We start from the raw sequence: 22,165 nt of genomic DNA, 5'->3' as shown, positions 1-22,165 counted from the left end.
AGGGATTACGAAGAGTTAAATACATTTTATATATCTATAGGAGATGCATTTTAGGATCTTAAGGCGTTTCAATCTGCTTACGAACGTAATCATCTGTTTGTTAAAATCTTTAATAATTCAAAATATTGAACCGATGACGAATGATTATGTTATTACTGTGTGAAAGAATGTCTGTTTTTTTTTTATGAGAAGACTGACTGCGTAATTCTTTTCTTATCAAGAAACATTTGTATAAGGAATCTCGTATGGAATTAACAATTGAATTGACTACAAGATAATATTTATTTGTGTGACTTATCTAAAATCGCATTGTACACAAACCTAATACATATACATCGGTCATTCTCATACGGAAAAAACAGATTAAAAATCATCACTTTTTATCTCATGATTTATTAGACAGACACATCTAATAGATAGAGACATACAAGTCACTTGCAATGTTGCGCGACACACAGTGTGTCCGCAGCGATATTAATTTGAAGTCTTACACAAGGCGGTACCAAATATACGAAGAGAGAGAACAGAATCATTCTGTTGTATACGCTTCCTTCTCACCGCGCCGTAGATTTCGTCTATGCTCCTGCAGAAGTCAAGCGCTCGCGCGACTGTGTGCGCATATGCGTAATCTTCACGATTGTTCTACTTAGCAATAAATAAATATCCATTAGAATGAATTTAGATCACATGAAACATCCGAAACCGAAGGTTCGTTTTATGGCATCCCAATAATACCTATCCCAATTCTCTTTCGTAGAGACCTCTTCACTAAAAAGCACATTTTTGTATGATTATCTTATTTGTCGACAATATCGATTGTGACAGAAAACGTTCTTGTTCTTAAGCTTACCTCACTGGGACACCAATCTGCGTTAAATTAACTTCAGTATGATCGTTCTTTTCACAAATATCGATCGTTACATCACTAAAATGTCCGGACGGCCATTGATTACAACGCCACTTTTGAATAATTTTCGTTGGCGTAATTTCTACGAACTCTCCGTGAATATTGCCACCAAAAAGCTCGAATTGACCATTTTTCTTTGCTTCTAGTTTTACTGGATTTTTCGTGAAAGCTTGTACCATCTATAAAAATTAAGATTATATTGCAACTGAATTATATAATCTATACATATTTATAATCATCTATCTATTCATTTATAACGAGATAATAGTGCGATAAGATTATTACCTCAATAGAACAGAGAACGTTATAAAACTCTTCCGCTCTACATTGAAACTTCACACTTTGTTTAATCGTAGTGGTTGAGATTTTACCTGCCGTTTTATTATTGTTCGTAGGTGTTACTGCAGCATTCATTTGCATCTTGAAAGAGAAATAAACATTGTTAGAACTGTTACTTTTATCTTTTTATATTATAAATACACTATATTTACCTTAACATTAAAACCGGATGTTATGTTCGAAATATTTTCTTTTACATTATCTTTCTTGGGAAGTATCATTCCTTTCGTAAATTCTGTAAATGAAAAAATAATGGATAAAAACTGTACTTCTATCATTTTTGGATACAATCACTAATTTAGACTACAAATTAAAAAATTATTGTCGATCTTACCTTCTTTTAAGCAAGATACATATTTTTTTAACTTTTCTCTTATTGCATCTTTACCCTTAGTATGTAAGAATTGTTTTACTTTTTCCCCTTCATCAGTACTATCTTTTAATGTAATTTCAATCTACAAATCATAAAGAATGCAGCAATGTCTTTAAAATTTTTGCGTAATAATTTAATAGTAGACTAAATATTGGATTATATATTAAATAAAAAAAAAATAATAATAAAATTGAAGTAAAAGAGATAAAAGTTTGTGATTATTTCAAATGTGATTTCAAGTGATGTGATTATTTCATTCAATAATGAATTAAATAATTCAATCAAAAATACTTACATCTACTTCATTAATATCATTTTCTTCAGAAAGATTAGGAATATTAATTTTACCCTCGATGTTTTTATTGGACTTCTCATCCGACACCCATTTCAAAACAATATTCCATTCATAAAAGAAAATAAGTTTCCCTTTTCTATTATTTGCTACCGCTTCCCCCTCACATTTTTCCATTTCTGTTACTTTACATACCACTACAAAATCAAATAATATTAAAAAATACAAAATAATTTTAAAATAGTATAATTTTAAAAAATAAAATCATTCTGTAGCAAAACTATATAAATATTTTCCTTTATCTCATAAACAAATACTAGTTACTAACCTCCATCTCCCTCAATTTTCAAATTTACAAATAATTCTTTCAACTTTTCTTGCGACCATGCACAAGCATTTTTCTCCGTCCTACAGCATAATTTTGTTTCATTAAATCATATACAAAGATGTATCGACATTTAACAATCAAATGCTGCTATGTTTTATAAAACTATATTGTTGACATAATATTAAAAGTACCAGACGGTTGTTTAACCCTTTCTTTAAATTAATAATTCTTTCTAGCATCAAAGTTAGGATATTCAAATTTTCTGACTTTAATGTTTGGAATAATGAGAATAAATTATGAAGAGTTAGAAAATTCCATATTTTTAATACAAGGAAATATTGATTTAAAAAAACAGAAGTGATCAAAAACGATCGTTTGGTACTTCTGGTATTAGGATAATCTCTATCAACATACCAATGCCAATTGTTAACATTAGTAGCGTCGGGTCTCTCTTCCACAATCCAGCGTGGATCGCCCTCGCCCCATTTTGCCATACTTTCAGCTGATAATCAGAGATATAATAACGTTCAGGTTCAGCCAGGTGTACTGAAATTCGAGGCAAATTTCAGATTGACGGCCGACATAAGTAACAAGAGTGTGTGCGATAACCTTCTAGAAAATTCTGTTTTACAGCACTTGGAACTCGTACGCATAACATAATCCACGATTTAATTGACAACAAATCGAGACGACAAACGTGTCCTTTAATAAGTAAAGGTCAAGTCGGAATTTTTTGGCATGCACGCGTTACTTACGCGAGTCGTGCTACGAATTGCGGTTAGGTGAGCGTTCTGAGTTTGACGTCGGGCCGCGTTTCGACGACGGTTCACTCGTAAAAACGTTCCGTTTATGTCTCGAGACGACACCTCGTGAAACGACCTATCGTGGAACGACGGCGAAATCCGCTGTCAAAGTCAGCAATCTCGACTAATAATACTGTTTCGCCTAATCCGCTCTCGGAATCGTCACGGAATCCCGAGATCGGCGTGAAACGAATCTGTGGCGTGCGACCCACGGAACATTCTCGGGCATTCTGGAAACTTCAGCCATAGACTCGGGATAATAGCCAGATGGCTCACTCACTATTATTTTTGGTCGAAGTCACCGCACGATGTTGATGGAGATGTTGAATGTCCAATGTTCATTTTCATCAATTTAACATTAATCTTCGCTTAATTTTATCTTATTCTAATTTTTAGAATTTTTAGATTGAAAGATAATTAAAAGATAATTAAAAGATAATTAATTTAGAATTAAAGATAAAAAATTTAAAAAATTTTTAAAATTAATTACTTTAGAATTAAAAATGAAAAGTAAATTAAACCGAGATTAAAATTAATTTACATTACAGTGGAAATGAATGTAATTCGCTTGCTTCTCCATGTGAATATATTTATTTAGATTTATATAATTAAAAATAAACATATTTATATGTTCATTTTACATGTTCATATATGTATTTTTTATTTTAGAATGTTAACCATGTCTTTATTAAAGATTTAAAAGGAAATAAACAAAACTACTTCTTTCTTCAAATTATTTATTATACATTACAGATAAACTCGTCACTATCACGATCATAGCGAACGTTTCGCTGGAACACTTTTTGATCTTTTCGAAGCAAAAATTATTCCCTTATTTTACTCGAGATCGTCCGCAGGATATTTTTCGTCCTATTATTCGACAAATTCATTAATGATTATTCGACTGTCTATTTGACAAGTCTATTCATGATTTACTAGATCATGTTTCTTGTGTATTTTAAGAGCATCTCTAACGATACTTAACTGATCTTTTTTAAAACGCTAAAGATCGATACTTAATCACTCTCAGTAAGGAGCTAGGACTCTAATATCTGTAGCCCTCTTCTTGCCCGGGTCCCGCTGGTCCTGGTGCGGGATAAGTGGCCGTACCCTCATATCGCACCATTGGCCGATATCCGTTCTGATCAGCGATATAATCGACGATCTGAGTTCTACCGTCTGGCAGTAGCACGTGGTAAGCGCCAGTGGCCTCCATGTCCTTCCTTATCTCGTGGTGGCCAAAGTCCAGACCGGCCGCCGCGTCCTGGACCTCGTACGAAAACTCATAGTTCGCTGGATCCTAAAGCGATATTTACACTTACGAGTGAACATATGCGAGTACTTGTATCAAAATAAATTTGTATTGGAAAATTTTCATAATAAAAGATTTAAAAATAGTGCTAAAAATGGAATAATAATGCAGCACGAACTTTGCAATTGTATTGCAGCAATATTGCAACAATATTGTAATATGGCTGTGTTCTATTGAATGCTCTCAAAATAATTTCTTTATTATTCACAAAATATTAAAGAAAAAAAAAAAAGATGATTGCAAGCGTCGCAAGCGTCAGGCGGAATGCAGCTCCAGTCCAATTTTCAAATTCTCAAATCATTTCTTTTTCTTTTCGCAAATACGTAATACATACTTACACCGGCCCATTCGTCAGGATGACCGGTCCCGCCTCCTCCTGGCCGAGGACTGGGCGGAAGATAGGCCGGGCCTTGCGGTTCGCTTCGAACTCCTACCAAGACCATCGCTAATAGTGCCGCCTGTTCGAAAGAAGAGCGCGGAAACTTGCACACATATGTGATATGACGACAAAATAACAAGAAGATGACTATTATGTCTTACGCGTTGTTCAATGTGAAATGCAGTAATTTAGCTGTTGTTAATGTTACATTCAAGGAACGAGAAAATTATCTTTTTCTTGCTACAGCGTAGAATTTAATGACGCAGCTTTACATTTGTTCGTTTAAACAAATTTTTTCGCGAAATCTTAACAAATTCTACTTGATACTAACCTTCCGGATCATTAGAAATTTGTAAAATTGTACGAGCGTTCGTGAAACTGAAACAGTTGATTCTGACAACTCCGGTTTTATAGCGACCAATTTGATCTCGACAGGGATGGAGATGAGAGTACGCAATATTCGTTATTCGGAGAGTTTTAATGCGATCGCATAACTGTAATTATAGTTAATAATAAAACCGCAAGTTCCTGCGATAGCTCTAATCGTTTGTTTGATTCGCAGACGCAACGGTTCCTGATTCTATGCAACGTTATTGTCAAGATGCGAAATTACGTCTTTTCCTTTCAATTATCATTCTAGAACGATTTGTAACTACCAAAAGATTAACTCGGGCGTGTCGTGTTTCACATTTCGGGAGACCGGATTATCATAACTTGATTGAAAAACTTGAAGCTATTATGTTATAAAATTCTAATTACATGATCTATTTATTATATTTATAATTTTAATTTGTCTATTATTGAGTAATTTGTTTGTATTGGGTAATTTGATGTAAAGATCGCATTTGTAATGATATTCCATGAGCGATTCGTTAGATCGAGGCTACCGTATAATTTGCATGAAAGCCTTACTCAAGAGAGCGAGACAACAATAAGTTAGATTAATAGTTCTCCTTTCGATTGCGACATTGTCCGTTCCCATAGTAGACACGTCGCAAGATTTAAATGAAATGTTGCAAGGCATCGTAATTGATATTTCGATTGAAATTGCGACAGCCTGGCGTTAAGAAAAGGCAAATAACGTATAAATATTTAATGAAATTATTTAGAATGAATAATATATATTTTTCTTTAATTAAAAAGATATTTATTTCATATTTTGATAAATAAAATCGATCTTTGTTTTCGATAAATAAAAATTCTATATTTATACATATTTGTGTATTTACAAATGTACGTATATGCATAAATAAAGAAAACGTTTATTTACGTACAATTTATATTTATTAAGCTTTTTTAGTTTATTATATTTGATGTTGGATTCAGTCGGGCAACTACTGAAGAATTATTATATTTACGATAAAAACAATTTTTAAAATACTTAAAAATTTAGCCAAGTACAGATCTGAAAATAATTTCGTTAGAAAATTGTTAAGATATCATGATAATATTCCAAAAACTTTTCATATTCTAGTAACCAATTTGAGCATCCTATATAATTATTATATTTTAATGGTTTAACAATATTATTTTTAAATTTATATTCGATTAAAATTTATATGTTTTTATATGTTAACGAAACTATTTTTTTCGTACTTACTATAAAAACAGCTCACTATGCATCGAGCATTTAAAACTATTAAAACATTTCAATGCGTTATAATGACATAATACATTAAAAATGTTGTATGCAAAGTACAGAGAGCGCGACTTGTGCGCCGTGAAGTGAGCCGCGCTCCGCGCGCCTGACCTCGGCGCTCAGTTCAGTTCAGTACTGCTTTCGCGTGTGGATGGTCGCTTCTTCTCGTAGCGTCGCGTAGTTTCGTTGGTGATTCTGTCGAGTCACGTGCGTAAGTGCGTTATCAGAGATAATCGGAGGCGACGGAAGTGAACAAAACGGCGTGGCGATGCGAGTAATAAATTTCAATCAAGTTAAATTAAATACATTAAGAATATGTGCGGATCGCGTTCAAATTTTTCCCGCCGCATACCGCGATCGCCGCGCCATTTCTTTTTTGAACTTTGATATGTGCATCTCTTCATTCTTGTGAAAATTTTGGCACATATGAGCGCGGACGCTCTTCGTGAATTTTGTGATCCTCTTAAGTAAAACGTCGTCGGAGGCGATAATTGAAATGGAGACAAACATGTGTGATAGTGTAACGCCAACATCTTCCGCATTTTTTGCCGGCGCGATACATCCGCCATTTTTCGTAATCATTCCGCGATTATCGCAGAATTGTCTCTTTGAAGTTGAACGCTAAGATGCTAAATTTACAATGGAAGAATAGAAATAAATATTAAATTTTGGAAATAAAAATTAGGAGTAAAGATTAAACGTAACGCACAATAAATGTAAGATATAGCTATGTCTTACCTTTATTTATGTTCATTTTGACTTAGACTTAATTTTTATTTTCAAAACTTAATATTTAGTCCTGTTCCTTTATCATGCGCAGGGCTTAATTGCGTACGTACATGTGCGTCTTAATTTTCGCAAAATCACGCGCGCAGATATGATATTTCTCGCGATATTGCGTTTTATTATTTTAAAATTTATTAAACTTTCCATCGAGTCGGACGATGCCAAAGGTGATTATCCAAATGGAACGAATGCCTGTATATATACATATATGTATAACATTGCAGTCGAACATAATTGGAAATTCAGAGGGTGCCAAGCAAGAATATCGTGCCAATATCGCGATGTAGACCGGGTTTCGAACTGTGAGTATCAAACTAATTTTATTTATTATTACGCACCGATTTCTTTTTTTTAAAGATATGACATATAGAAAAACATAAAGTCGATTATTCAAGTCAAAAGTGTAAAATTATCATTTTAAAACTCTTGGCTATAGATATCTATAGATATCTTTGGTTAATTTGCTCACTGCTAAAATTTTTCTATATATGTTACTAATTTTAACTTCTGTTAAATCCAATGCGTTCAATCTTGCTTTCTACGAATGTTAAGGATCACTTGATTATTTATCATTTATTATACGATTATATTTTTCAAAATAATCCGATAGCGAAGTATGTGGATAATTCTATCGCGGAATGTCGACAATTTTGCATCTTTTCGAATTACGTTAATAAAAACATGTCGCGAAGTGATGACTGCGACTAGGCTCGAGATAATTTCTAAGAATCGGCAGGAAACATAAATTTCGTGGAACTCTCTCAGTCCCTTCTATAAATTCTTCCGCGTACATTAAGTAAATATTCTCTAAAATAATTTATTTTCTAAAATAATGCAAAGAGATACTACGAAAATATTCTATGAAAATTCTATGAAAATAGTAAGGATAAATTTTAAGTTAAATTAAAATGTTTAAACATTAAAAGATTTTAAAGTAATAAAAATATTTAAAATGTCAATGTGCATGTATATTTTTGAATTTTTCGTAATTTTTAATTTCTTTTTTTTTCTACCGCGATTAAAGTAAACATTGAATTTTAATATTTTATTACTTATCTTACCGAATAAAAATTACGAAGAAAAATTCCTTTTTCTCCCTTTCGCTTAAATCGATTTTTTTTCAAATAATTTAAGGAATTGGACAAAAATAGTAATAAAATTTGAAACATTTGTTGAAGTTTGACATGACCGTATTTTTTATACGGCATATTATTTTATTGTTATAAAACATCTACATATTTTCTTCTCATAATGCAAAAGAACTTAAAGTACAAACTATGACCATGCGAATGCGAATCTTTGGTTTGTGACAATTGATTTCTCACTCTTTTTATATAATTATGTATATTTTATATAATTATATATTATGTATTGTGCGTATATTATTTAGAACGTTAAGTAAGTCTAACTATATAAGTCTAACTATAATACCTTTCATAATTCTTTCTTTGGCATACACTCGGGATTATAGATTTTATATTAGCATTGTTATAAACGGAATGAGAGATTTCCCCACCGATTTGATGCTTGTACAATCAATTATAGGTTCGTTTTGCAACGAACATTCAATGTGTACATATGTGTACATCTTTCGATAATTTTTGATAATGTGTGTGTTTGCTATTTGTATAAATTAGTATGTGTATATGTATCTTAAGTATAAAATACATTCTGATCTCACGTATCACTGAGATGTATGAGGTGTATGTTGTCGACAGATCTGTACAAGCTTGAATTTGATCAAATATTTAGCGGGCAAGCAATCTTTGGCATTACTTTATCTATCCTTTCAACAGCCTTTGAAAAGAGATAGCATAATGCTCGAGAAAAAAAAATACATAATAATCTCAATAAGCATCTAATTCTATTGTAGAGACAAATTTATTTTGTTTCAATTAATTTTAATTAGTAAATTTTTATTGCGCTTATTATAAAATAGGCAAGTAGAGTATACTTAATGTAGAATATTCCAATTTCGAACGTGATGAGTTTCTATCAAACCTATGATCTTGAGAATTCTATACTCTAATCTTGTATCATCTTTAAATTCGCATTTTTTTAATAAAAAAAAAAAATTAATTTAGAAGTATTATGCGATACAAGATTAAGGCCCGGTTGCATCAATTTATTTTGGTTTTAAGTGGGACTCAAATATGTATCTGCCTTTATCTTTTTTTTTTAATAAATAAAGACAGACACATTTAAGTGTCGCTTAAAGCTAAAATAACGTTGGTGCGAATCGAATCTGAGAGTGTAATGAGACGTCGTATGAAACTTGTTAAAGGTCGAACGAAATATGTACAGATCTCTCGGGAGTTAAACTCAGTAACTTGGACACATATCCCGATGATCTATACTTCAAACATCTATAATACTGTTACGCTTCTTTTCCACATCCGCGGAATCCAGGTCGTTGCCGAGGCTACCCACGCGACCTCTCAATCCGACGCCGCCGCCGACCTGGCCGGTCGCTTTGAGTTTCTCTTGCATCTGTGCTAAGATATCTTGCATCCTTCGTATCTGCGAATTTTATGAATAATCGATAAATGGCAAGGAAAATATTTCATGAAAAAGTTATGACTCGATTTTCTCGCGGGGTTATGTGTTATATGGTATTATGAACATCGTTCTTTCTTTATCAGTGATAATAAAATTTAAAAAAAAAAAAAAAGAGTGGTATCTCTGAAAAAATTGATTTAACTTAAGATTCGGCTTTTTCGCTGCAGCGTACGCCATATTGAATTATGACGTCAGAAGCGAAAAATGCAAAAAGTTTTTTACGCCATATAATTTTATTTTGTACTTTTCCCTTAAAAACATGATATTTTCATATTCTTAAAATTTATAAAAAATACCAGAAAGTAAAATATTGTCGCTGTAGATACTCGCACAATATCGCACTCGCGAAATAAGCAGGACCGTTTTATCAAAGCAAGAGAATTTTATTAACTTCAAAAAAAAAACAGGAAAATGAAAATAATCGTGGCTGCTTTGCAGTTCTGTTAAAACCGAAGTATACTAAATAACAACATATCATCAAGACCACCGAAATTTTCTGTATCACGTCGATAGGGGATGATTTTCTCTTCTAAAATCGATTTTTGGGGACGACGAGCGGATTAGCACCCAATCATAATATCTATTCAATAGATTACACAAAAGTGTAAAATAATTCTTGAAATAATGGTCACTGCTTAGCTATCAGAAACAATTAAATCTAGTGATCTGATTTCTAATAGCTGTCAACAGTACGTCATTATTTCAAAAATTATTTTACACTTTTACGATTTATTGGACAGACATCTTACTTTTACAAGCTTTAATATAAAAATATTATATTTTTAAGGAAAAAGTACAAAATAAAACTATACGGTGCACTTTTGTATGTCATCTCTTACTTCTGACGTCATAATTCAATAAGGCTGCAGTGAGAAAGTCGAGCCTTAAGTTAGATCTTTTTAGAGATACTATCATATTAATTTTTTCAAAATTTTATTATTTTTGATAAAGGGAGAACAATGTTCATAGTAATAAGTATATTAATATTAAAATATTTGTGTTACTTGTAATCACGCGATGCTACAATATTTATTTATTTCCTTTGATTTTTAATTTTCTCTTTAAAAAATATAGAGGAAAGTGAGAAAACTGTGCGCACCTAAGGGAAATTTATTGCTGGTTTTTGGAGTTGAAATCGATATAAGAGAATAAAATCATAAACATTCGTCTATCACAATATATTCTTAATATATTCTAAATAATAAATATATTCTTATATTAAACAATTTTTCATTTGGTAATGTATTTGGCAAAAAGAAAAAAGCAAAAGCGAAAAAATTTCTTACGTGTCGAATAATTGTGTACATGGGCGATAATTGTGCGTAAAACAAAAATCGTAAGAAATGATTAAAGTGAATATTTCATAGAATGTAAAATAAAAAAAATACATTTATTAAGTTAATGTTACTACAAATTATTAATACATAATTTGGAAAAATGCTACAAAAATTGAAAAAATTAGTTATTTATTTACATAACAAAAATCGCATATATAATTCTCAGCGTCAGTTTCATTGCATTTTCATGGAATCATTCAGAACACAGCCAGCATTAAAAGAGTTCCTTGTTTTTTTTCGAATTCTCTGCAAATAGTGTACTTTTCATTGAGGAGAAACTTCAAATTGTCCATTGATGGCAGAACTCGATTTTTCGCTTTCCAAGAATTTAATATTTCTCTTTTTTTCGATTTTTTTCTTAGTTTTAGCCTAGCTTCGCAAGTTTCTGCTTTTTTCTTTCATCTTTTAATCTTTTTCTCCACAGTGTTTTTTTCCTTATCTTTTGTCTGTTCCAATTTTCTTTTTTGCGGCTTGGTAGTGAAAATCTCAGACTGCATTTGTCACAAAAATATCGCATTTTTGTTGACATCTTCGATTTTCTTCTCGAGGAAACTGGTGCGATGTCTGGAACTGTAACTTTCGAAGTAAAAGTGCACAGAGTTGCATCGAAAGGACCTGATATGGAGCCGTTAGGAGCAGGAGATGCTGCAGTTTCATGATCAGAGTCAATATTTTTATCTACATTCATCAAAGATTCAGGAACTGCTTTAGTAACAAATTCTTTGGAAGGAGCAGCATTGTCCGAAATAAAATCGTCTTTGTTAAATTTGTCCGGATTGAGAGGCCAAATTCCTGCTGAAGAAAAACTAGAAATTCCTTTTTCCATCGTAGCTATTTTAATGAATGTCTTATTTAGTAACTCTGCGAAATTATATTCAGTGATTTTCTCATAAGTGTTCTTATTCAAGAACAAATCATAGCGATAAAGAGCATTTTTCAACGGACCAAACAAAGTCAGATCAAAAAGCTGTGTTCTACGATATGGGGAAAAGAGGGGGAAGAGTAACAACAATGGATGAAATTGGCTTTGCAAAATTTTAAAGCCGCAACAGAAATGTGGCTTGGGTGATTATCCAATATAAGAAGCACCGAGTCATCAAGAATTTGGTTTCACATAGATTTTAAAATGCTGCAACCAATTCATATAGAAATTCTCATTGGTCCACCCATTTTTTGAACAGTCATAAATTGTTCCTATGAGTCCGTTTTTTTGAAGCTAGAGAGTTATGCGAACTCTTGGGTAAATTAACATGGGTGGAATATATATTCCCGCAGCACTAATACAAAAAACTGCAGTAATTGTTCATCCTCTTTCTTCTGAAGTCGCTGCTCCGACTTTTTTACACCCTTCTGTGCGAAAACTTTTGGACACTTCTTTCCTACCGTACTTTTGTACTGATACTGAATTTCGTTCATATTATAAATTTGATACGGTTTAAACCTAAATGTTTCCAAGATTTTATTCAAATAATTAAAAAAACTGATTAATAAAGTCTTTGTTGAACGCGGTAATTCTATTAAGACTGTCCTCTGGTCGTCTTAATGAAATGCATGGTGTCGTTTGAGATAAAGCTAATCTTTCCCAGTTAATTTCGATATTGTATTGTATGAAGATATGGCTAATTTTATTTGCTTCTGCAAATTCATAAGCAACTCTGTGAAACTCGCGAGACGTGATTTCAAAATTTTTCGCTTCGCGAGATTAATTATATGATCTGCCAATTCTGTTTCTTCTTCAGCCGTAAAAGTGGATTTGCATCCCAATGGTATATGTTCGGTCGAATTCGTTTTCATCCTCTTTCGGAGCATAGACTCGGGGATTGTATTTACGGCTAGCTTCTCTGATTTTGAGTGTAGGACCATGCGTTATTGATCATATCGCTAGTTGTAACTGAGTTTTAGTCCAATTATTTTTATTCGACTTTCTTTCACTACTTACGAGGCTTTAAAGTAATATAAAGAAAAAACAAAAAAAGATAGTGCTAATCATATACAAGATAAGTAATTATGCATTTCAAAATATATACGCACAATTCAATCCACCGTGAACTGATTCGATAAGAAAAACGATGTGCAATTGAGGAATTGACGAAACGAAGTCCATCTAATCACAAACATTCTGTTAATTGTATTTCTCTGAAATATATTTTCTACTGTCACGTGGAACGAAACTCGCGGAAGCGTAATTGACGCCTGCCAATTACAAGATCCTTTCCTATAGATTCTTCTATTGTATCTATCAGAATAATGTATATTATTGATTCGTACAGATTATGCTTTCGCATTTTCGCAGCATGGGACAGTAGAAATTATAAATTCATGCGGATCGAAATAATGCATACATGCATATATTCTAGTCCTGCGCCAAAAAGCAGACCAAGTATGGATTCGGAAAATTTGCTTATTACTCTTTGCGAATTATTAAATTCATTAAAACAAAATACGTGTATATTTGAAAAACAGGAATTACACTGCAAGATTATATATATATATATTTATTTATTTATTTATTTATTTATTTATTTATTATACAGAATTGCTTTAAGAAATGAAAATACTAAATGAAAATGATAAAAAACAACGGAAATATTGAGTGCGACGTATATTTAATATCGAGAGAAGATTACAATAAGGAGCAAGAGAACTTTGTGAAGGAAATGCTGGCTAAAGACACAGAAAAATATGAGGTTTATTTTAGAATGATATCTTAATTATTTGAAGCATTATTAACATTAATCGGACTAATTCTTATTAAAGATGTTGTTTGCGAACTATTTCATCTAACACTTCGCTTCAAATTGTAATAATTTTTAATAATATTCTTATAGATCTCTACTAACTATACATTCTCAATTTTTGTTTCCTTTATTAATACACATACACATGCATAAATCACAAGTAATTCCGTACAATCAGTACGGATAAAATAAAAATTTGTGAATAGAAATCGGCGGAACGAACGTAAAACAGATCGAACCAATCACGAACATTCCATCAATTCCTCATTGCGCATATTCCGCACTATGGGATTGCGCTGTAAAATCTTTTAATCGAATTCAATGAGCAATAGCTCAAAAGATGTACATAATAACATATTTTAATAAGCAAGATTAAATTAAAAATACGGATTCTATCCTAGTTAATATTTCATTGCATCGATGTCTAAAAGACATATTAACATCTTGTAAGACAATCTTCAAAATATCTCTTATGCCCGATTTCACCAACGTAGATTAATTTTAATCTCGGTTCAACTTATTACTCTTTATCTTTTTTTATCTAGTTCTAAGAATTAGAAAAAGATGAAGAGCAAGTTAAACCGAGATTAAAGTAAATCTACGTTAGTGGAATCGGGCATAAAAGATACTTGAAAGATATCTACAAGATATTTTTTGAAAGACATGTATATGAAATAAAATAAATATAAAATAAAATAGAAAGATTCTTCAACGTAAATAATATTTTTTTAAAATGATTATTAAAAGAACTTTTCATCTTAACATATATATATATATATATATATATATATATATATATATATATATATGTTAAAAATTCTCTTAATAATTATTTAAAAAAAATTATTTACATTGAAGAAACACACACACACACACACACACACACACACACACACACAGTATTAAAGGTTTAGAGTGATATATTTATTTTAAGGTTTTAGTGATATAGTGATATCTCATGAAGTTCCTTGGACATTCTCTGAATATCGTTTAAAACATCTATAGGATTTCACACATGCGGACACTTGTATATCTCTTGATCTCTATCTATTGGATAATTAAAACCGTCGGGGATATCTTATAGTTATTATGATATCCCAAAATGACGACCGTTGAACATCTCTGAGATAAAGTGTGCTGTGTGAACTATTTTTATATCAAAATCGTAAGTTTAATTATACTCAGTAGCAGATTTCAGCTGCTTATAGAGGTTAAGGGGGGAATCCTATTATTTCGGCTAAAAATATGACAAAATTTGGGAATTTTTTTTAAGAAACTAGCAATTCGATTTATGTAAAATTTATACTATGTTTTTATTCATGTTTGAACAACTTAATTTTTTTATATTAAATTTTAATGATAAACGTTATTAAATTTAATGATAAAAGTTATTAATAATCGAATATTATCAAAGTTCGTCGTCCATTGGTGTATACGATATTAATCTTCAGGTAATCTGAAACAGAAAAATCAAATCTGCATTTTATTTTATGTACATATATAGCTTCAGTTTGATGAATCAAAATTAAAAAAAAAATTATTGCGGAAATCGTATTTCAAATGGTGGAGTTTTCAAATCAGAACTATAATTTTTAGTATCAAATTTACCCATTTCTTTATGTAGTAAAAAAATATGTAACTTATCAATATTCTGATTTATCAAATAATAAAGCAATGTTTATTGAACATGCAGACTAAATTTGAAGGTAATCGGTTCAGTGATTACAAAAATATCGTATCCATCTGCAAAAATACTGTTTTGAGAAAACAGCATTTAAAGTTTTATGTTTAGTTTATATAAGTATATCAAGTACTTACATCTTATATCTGTTACTCTGTTATCCCAGGACTATCCCAGGACCCTATAACAACCCTTCCTCATCTTCATAAAATTGATTTTGAGCCATCTGTTCGTTTCTTCGTTTTGTTCGAACCTCTTTCGTAGCCTGAAGGCTCCATCACGTTGATCTTTCAAGGTGGTGTTGATCTCGCGCATTGCAAAATATTTTGCTGTTTCCTCCTATAACAATTCCTATCGTTGTCATAATTTTAAGGACAGCATAGAAACCTTCATTAAAAATTCCGCTGCTAAATAAGCCGCAATTTCAATTATTTTTGCTCCACAATGGAGATGTAGGCACGAATCGCCAGACTATAGAGTTAAAACTCTCATTATTATTTTGTGTTTCAGCAAACATCTTTTTAACAATTCTCTTGGTGACAAATCTTCGAAAATTGGCTTTATGACTTGCTGAACATCTTCATGAAGTAGCAATTCGTGGTTGAATTCATCAAGAGTATTATTACTTTCGGCAACGCGCCATTTACACCAACTATCTGGATATGATATCCCACTGGATATTATATCAGGTCCCACAGTACATATGCTGTGGATTTTTATTTTGTCGAGATCTTGTGATAAAATATGGCCCACACAGCATTGTACATGTCATCAATAGAATCTGGACGTCTTCTGATTGCCAATCCGTAATAAATTGTTAATTTTTGTATTAATTTATTAGTTAATTTATTTTTTCTTTCAAGTTTATGAGTTTTCTTAATATTTTTCAACAGTGAACTCATTCGCTTCTCCACATGCCCTACGCATTTTTTTTTCTTCACTTGTAAATCATCATAAAGATTACTATCTAACAGATCTTTAAAAAAGTGTCCATCACCAATGTAATGAGCGTACTTGACTTCCAACAATTCCCAGGATCATTGGCACATTTCTTTTACGGCGTCAACTTCCATTTTCTTAGCTGATCTATTATGCAGTACACTCTTCTATGTGATTATCTTTCCAAATTATATATTCCGGAGTCCCAGATTTAGATTCTCATAATTTACAAGCATGACAATAACACAGATTTTACAATGAGATCAATCACTTTGCCTGTATATTTTCCAATAAATGTCGTGATTCCAAACAATGAACTAAAATCTCTCTTCTTCTACGTTCCATCGCCAGAAACAGTTATCTCAGTTATTGATTTGCCGTTCTCAGAATTTTTAATTTTTTCCTCTTTTACTGCTTTTTATATCAAAAAATTAAAAATAGCTTTTGCTCCAATATAAATATTTTCCACAGCAGCATAATACAAAGAATTACTAAAACTTTGAGTGATAAATCCATGAGGCCACAAAATAAATTTATATCTTCTTTACTAACGCCCAATAGTCTCATGACGAATATAAGTCTCCTATTTATTTCATACAATTTATTGTCAATCAAAGGGCAGGAATTTATATATTTTGTAGTACACTTGCACTGTACTGCTATTTTAAAACCCAAATCACAGCATGCATTAGATTCACCGAAACGTACTTGTTCTTTGCATTCTTTACAAATAATAAGTTGAGAAATTGCAGTAAAAACCGATAAGGAAGCGATGATACAATAACCATGACTTGAGTCCACTATAATTTCCTCGTCTTGAGTGCTGAATAATTTTTCTGCTGATGTACTTGCAAATGAAGTATTTATTTCCTGAGTGAATATTATCCGTGAATTTTCTTTTTTTTGGTCTGCTAGCACGTTCATACGTGTTTCGTGAATGTTTGCGATCCATTGTTCTTTATTTTCGTGCGTGCGTCAGTTTCACTCGGAGGTTAAATGACTACTGAAAATTTCACCGTTGAATAACACCGTTGAACTGTCCCTAGACTAACCTGACCCTTGTGCTGAGGACAAAACCGGAATAGCTATCGACCGTTAAAAATCTTATACCTGCATTTGGTTGGGTACTCGATTGGTTAAGAGCTCCTGAAGTTTTACGAATTTCGATACAAAATTTTATAAAGATATTCTTAAGATATTAAATTAAAAGAGTCTGTAAAAAAAAATAAATTTTTTGACCCGAAAAATGAGATTTCCTCCTTAAAGGAACTCGAACATAGTGTACTATAAGAATGGGTGATCCTTGAAAAAATTGTGTGATATTACAAGTGACATTGCAAGATAAAAAAAATTTTATTATCCATATGACAAAAAGATATCTTGTAGAGGTTTAAAAGATGTTCTTACATGTCTTGTAAGATGTCCTAAATAATTATCGAAAAGATATTTTTTAAGAGTCTTAATAACACTTTTAGACGTTTTTAAGATAGCTATAAGATCTTAAAGACGTCTAAAAAAATATCTTTTCGTTATTAATTAAGATATAGTTATTAAGATATCTTAGAATGCAACCTATGGTTATATCTTAAAAGAATTATCTCCATCCTACAAATTTTGTCGTGATGGAGTCTCTATCCATAATCTTTACATCATGTCTCTATCTGCCGGGAAAGTATCAAACCAAGATGCGCACAATTACCATACTTTCCTCTACATAAAGAAATAAAAAATTGCGTACCTCTTCGTCTTTTTGTAAAAGAAGCCTGTCCGTGTCAGATATACTGTTTTCAAAATGCGGTCCAGAATCTCTTTTCAGTTTGCTGTGAGAAAGAAATGCATATTTTTATCCTTGATTATCCAAGAATGGGACTACAAACTATAACTATTAAATGCAATCGAAGCACAAATCGTATGTTAAAGCGAAGAGTACCGTGCATTTCTAGAAAAGAAATTTTACAACATTCTTCAACTTTTATTAGATAACAGGATTAAGATTATTCTTGAATTGTCATATCATCTAATTTGAAATTATTGCTAGCAGATGCTTTTAATAGTCATGCAAAGCGTACAGGACCTTTGAAAGGATATCAAGCTCAAAAGAGCTAATATAATAGTAACTAGTATAATTGTTATTATTTTATATCTCGAGAAAAATTAAATTAATAAAATAAAAATAATAAAATAAGAATAATAGTTCCGACTGTACATTTTCAAGGCCATGTGCGCATTGCGAACGCGCGAGAAGCGTCCGTATGTATATACCTACTGAAATGCAGTATTTATTTACATGCGTAAATACCTCCGTTCCCGGATCGCTTGTTGCGAAATTTGAGAAATACATTGGGCCCGAAAATTCTCGTAGTGAACGTCCTGCGTGACGTCCTTTAGATCCTGCATGTGCGTCGATATTAGCATCGTCCTTAGTTTGACGAAGTCACTGTGCTTTGGATTCTCGACTATGATCAACCAAAATGGAGATGTTAAAAATCGAGCACTGACACACGAAAACCAGAGAGTTACTTTGATACATTCAGTCTCTATTGCTCTTAAGCTCAAGAAGCTCATTTAAATCCCTAATTACGTTTGATTCGATTCCTTAATAATCCAATTAAAAAGTGGCGTTCTTCTGTCAGAAGAATGCCGCTACATTAAAATCGCTGTTCTGACTCAATGATTCTTTTGCCTGCACCCAAGTGCACTCTTGATTTTTTTCAAGCAATAATCGTCAATGGAGATTTGCGTAGTAAAATTATATTCTTCAATTAGATAAAACTAGCGCAAGTTTTTCCAAAATATTCCCATTCATTTTTTTATGTTATACTTACCTCGCATGTAATTCATGGATGAAACGAGTGCAATTGGAAAATATTAATTCTATGTAGAATGTAAAAGTTCACCTTCCACTACACCCCATGGGTATTGCCGGCCGCGTACTTTCCTCCCCGCAACTTCCAGCACCGTCGAACTTCCGACGACCGCGAAAGGTATACAGGCTTTCAGCTCCTTGTCTTGTTGTTTAAACTCCTCGTCTTCGTCGCTGTCGCAATCCGGAAATTGGTATATCTGTGCGAAAATTAATCATCATTTATCGTATAGAGATAAGCAATATTGCAAAGCAAAAATATTGTGTCTATGAAGCTGAAAAATATCGAGATAATTACGAAATTTTTTTAAATTTCAAAAACAAAAATCCGAAAATCGAGTCGCCGAAACTTGTCGCATTTTACCTGAATCTCGTGTTCCTCGATGTCAGCCAAAATGCGTTCCTTCAGCTTCTTCACCTCGTGAGTGGTTAAAGTATCCGCTTTCGCTATTACAGGAACGACATTAACTTTCCGATGTAAACGCCTTAATACCTCGAGGTCAATCTGCCTGAGGCTGTAAAGAAAGATTAATAATATTATTAAGCCTGATATCTTAATCGTGTCGCGGGATGATGATTATTTTTAACGATGTAAATTAGAATATAGGAGGGTGTGTATGCTAATTTATCACGCACCCATGACCATACGGTGGTATGAAGTACAGGCAACAGTGTACTCTATTATCTTGAATATTTTTCCTATTTAATCCGCTTTCGTCTGTGAAATACTGGCGAAACTGTTCATCGATGTAAGCCGAGCACGCTTTCCACGTATCTTCGCAATTTACCGCATCGCCAAATCCTTAAACGATATCGTTACTTACAGAATCATTTCATAAAATCGTATCGCTTTATCAAATTACTTTGTGAAAAATCAATGTCGTTACTTATATGGCGCTCCTATGAAATCATTATTTACAAGATTGCTCTCTATAATTAATTCATCCACGTTTGCGGATAGATTGCGGATAGTAAACTTTACGTGAAAAAGTAGAAAATAAATAACTCGGCGAAATCTCTCACCTGGCGTGTCTACGATCGTTAAGCGCAGCCGTACGCCACGCTCCTCTATATCCATTGTCTTTTTCTCGATAGAGGTGGTCTTAGCCACTCGCTCTGAAAGTGAACGATGAATATTTATCAGCTCCTCGAGATCAGTTTACCAACGATGTAAGCTGATCAAATATTTTTCACGTGTCAATAACTCGCAGGGAGCATGAGGTGGATTTTAGAACAGCGACCATCTGAGTAGCGTCCACTCCCCCGCCGCCACCCCCCCCCGCGATGAAATAATGTCATGCCGGCTATTTCGATTGGCCGTGGATAATTTCGGTTGAGGAAGGAGTTTTTTAACGGGTTTAACGGGTGGATGTCCAGTTCTTTAGAGGACCTCGCGTTACAGGGGTTTACAGGGGCTTGGGGGTTGAACAGACCGAATATAAAAATTATCACGCACCCGCCGCATCTGGAATTCGCCGATCTTTGTACAGATCCCCGAGGAAGAGGCTGTTTATGAGCGTCGACTTGCCGAGACCGGTCTCACCCAGTACCATCAGGGTGAACTCGAAGCCCCTCTTCACCGATTTTCGGTGCACTTGCTCCGGCAGCGTCGCGAAGCCGATATAATCCCTGTCTTACTGAGCGAAACAAAACGGTCATTAACATCGCGACAACAATGTCTAAGATAAATCTCTTAACAGAAACTGGTGCTAAATTAACAAACGCGCGCGACACGTTTTTTTTTTCTTCTTTTTTTTTTTAATACAAAACGCGTGTAACGTGAAATTACTCGCGCGTGGCGATTGCGCGTTTCTCCCGATGGCTGACTCACCATTAATATAAACGACATGTACAATCGGCGTCAATGAATATCGCGTCTCTGCATAATTTACATCACGAGACGAGGGCGAGCCGGCTTCTGCTCCCTCCCTCGGCTCGGAGAGGAAAGACGTTTGTCGCGATGGACGATATCGAACGCGAGCGATTAATCTTTATGTTAATGAAATGTTTTTACGTACCACCGGACATAATGGCAGCATCTAAGGACACCTCGGTGCGACGACGGGCATAACGACACGGGTAGCCAAATGTCGGGCAAACGCACTACGGCCGAGGGCGGCTGACGCTCATGAATGCCTCTTTGCGTCCGGCCTCGACTTGCGCTGGCGCACTGCCGGCCGGCCGATCAATAGTCAGTCGTGTCTCCGATGATGTATTCCGGGCTGCACGCCGTGAAGAGGTTAAGCCCGAGAGAGCCGGGCGTGCGTGCGGAATAAATAGCAACGTTATCAACGTCCGTCTACACGACTAACGGTTGTGCGGACGGAAGAGCGGAAATGATTGTCCGACATCGGCCGTTAAGCCCGGCTCGACGACGCGATGCTGCGACTGGGCGGCCTGGCATCCGATTCGCGTTGCATCGCAATCACGCAAGTGGCACGATACGAGGTGCGTCACGGGGGTTCCTTATCATCGCAGCGTGCGCGCCGATTGAATTGAGTTCCTCGAAGAGATATTAACGAGATTGCTGTATCAATATATATCGCCGCGATTCCTTGCGATTCAATTAACGTTAGCGCTCCGATTAACGAGCGCAAATAATTTATTTGTATTCACGTGCACGACGAATAAATTAAATAATCCGGCGCGCTAACGTTTAGCGTAATTTCAACGCTCCGAGCGAGAAACATGATGAATTTTCGGATTTACCGGATTTGCCAACAATCGCCCGTAATTATTCGTAATAGTCTGTAAAAGCGCTTGATGACATGAGGTTTATTACATTTCCGCATTCTATTTGACTAGAATTTCGATTAATTAATTATTATTAATTATTTGCCGCGCGACGATTAGTTTTCATTAGTTTTTAGCGATAAAATTTCGTAGCGTT

The 22,165-nt window shown here is 33.5% G+C and overlaps 4 protein-coding genes across 13 annotated transcripts in view; 1 reads left to right on the top strand and 3 right to left on the bottom strand.

Annotated features, from left to right (window-relative positions):
- Nucleotides 1–94: 94 nt before the first annotated feature.
- LOC105428151 (activator of 90 kDa heat shock protein ATPase homolog 1) lies at nt 95–3,280 on the bottom strand. The gene is made up of 9 exons (XM_011640263.2): nt 2,995–3,280; nt 2,654–2,785; nt 2,240–2,319; nt 1,915–2,108; nt 1,581–1,701; nt 1,399–1,481; nt 1,193–1,327; nt 851–1,086; nt 95–768 (listed from the first exon to the last, which is right to left on the bottom strand). The coding sequence occupies exons 2-9, from the start codon at nt 2,731–2,733 to the stop codon at nt 684–686; spliced, it is 1,014 nt and encodes a 337-aa protein (XP_011638565.1). The 5' UTR covers nt 2,734–2,785; nt 2,995–3,280; the 3' UTR covers nt 95–683.
- A 29-nt stretch (nt 3,281–3,309) lies between these two features.
- On the bottom strand, nt 3,310–7,388 carry LOC105428152 (pro-resilin). 2 transcript variants are annotated; one of them, XM_089072767.1, is made up of 3 exons: nt 6,334–7,388; nt 4,693–4,812; nt 3,310–4,342 (listed from the first exon to the last, which is right to left on the bottom strand). In XM_089072767.1, the coding sequence occupies exons 2-3, from the start codon at nt 4,795–4,797 to the stop codon at nt 4,088–4,090; spliced, it is 360 nt and encodes a 119-aa protein (XP_088928893.1). In that variant the 5' UTR covers nt 4,798–4,812; nt 6,334–7,388; the 3' UTR covers nt 3,310–4,087. The 2 variants fall into 2 exon arrangements, with proteins under 2 accessions (XP_088928893.1, XP_011638566.1); XM_011640264.3 differs by lacking the exon at nt 6,334–7,388 and adding an exon at nt 5,065–5,192.
- Nucleotides 7,389–7,436: 48 nt separating this feature from the next.
- Nucleotides 7,437–22,165, top strand: part of GluClalpha (glycine receptor alpha 1) — a 91,402-nt gene continuing 76,673 nt past the window's right edge. Inside the window, exon 1 of the mRNA XM_011640271.3 lies at nt 7,437–7,460. The gene's annotated coding sequence lies outside the window, so the exon portion shown is untranslated. The remainder of the gene's footprint in view (nt 7,461–22,165) is intronic.
- Nucleotides 8,327–22,066, bottom strand: LOC105428158 (septin 4). 9 transcript variants are annotated; one of them, XM_011640283.3, is made up of 10 exons: nt 21,294–22,066; nt 20,732–20,912; nt 20,299–20,391; nt 19,912–20,077; nt 19,640–19,790; nt 19,310–19,475; nt 18,700–18,868; nt 18,151–18,232; nt 15,611–15,812; nt 15,081–15,248 (listed from the first exon to the last, which is right to left on the bottom strand). In XM_011640283.3, the coding sequence occupies exons 2-9, from the start codon at nt 20,826–20,828 to the stop codon at nt 15,642–15,644; spliced, it is 1,095 nt and encodes a 364-aa protein (XP_011638585.1). In that variant the 5' UTR covers nt 20,829–20,912; nt 21,294–22,066; the 3' UTR covers nt 15,081–15,248; nt 15,611–15,641. The 9 variants fall into 9 exon arrangements, with proteins under 9 accessions (XP_011638581.1, XP_011638584.1, XP_011638585.1 ...); XM_011640278.3 differs by having other exon boundaries at nt 20,732–20,908; XM_011640280.3 differs by having other exon boundaries at nt 18,712–18,868; nt 20,732–20,908; nt 21,294–21,468.

The sequence above is a fragment of the Pogonomyrmex barbatus genome, unplaced genomic scaffold (assembly GCF_055798465.1).
Source record: "Pogonomyrmex barbatus isolate J1 unplaced genomic scaffold, ASM5579846v1 scaffold14, whole genome shotgun sequence".
Lineage (NCBI taxonomy): Eukaryota > Metazoa > Arthropoda > Insecta > Hymenoptera > Formicidae > Pogonomyrmex > Pogonomyrmex barbatus.
This window is presented reverse-complemented; position numbering and strand designations above follow the sequence as displayed.

Coding starts and splice junctions, on each gene's coding strand:
- LOC105428158 (XM_011640278.3), bottom strand. Junction 18,233..18,699: donor GAACGGAGGTATTTACGCAT/GTAAATAAATAC, acceptor TCTTTCTCACAG/CAAACTGAAAAGAGATTCTG. Junction 15,813..18,150: donor TTTTACAAAAAGACGAAGAG/GTACGCAATTTT, acceptor GAATTGTTATAG/GAGGAAACAGCAAAATATTT.
- LOC105428152 (XM_011640264.3), bottom strand. Junction 4,343..4,692: donor ATCCTGACGAATGGGCCGGT/GTAAGTATGTAT, acceptor ATATCGCTTTAG/GATCCAGCGAACTATGAGTT.
- LOC105428151 (XM_011640263.2), bottom strand. CDS start 2,733: ATGGCAAAATGGGGCGAGGGCGATCCACGCTGGATTGTGGAAGAGAGA. Junction 1,087..1,192: donor ACGTTCTCTGTTCTATTGAG/GTAATAATCTTA, acceptor TAATTTTTATAG/ATGGTACAAGCTTTCACGAA. Junction 769..850: donor CAGATTGGTGTCCCAGTGAG/GTAAGCTTAAGA, acceptor TGTGCTTTTTAG/TGAAGAGGTCTCTACGAAAG.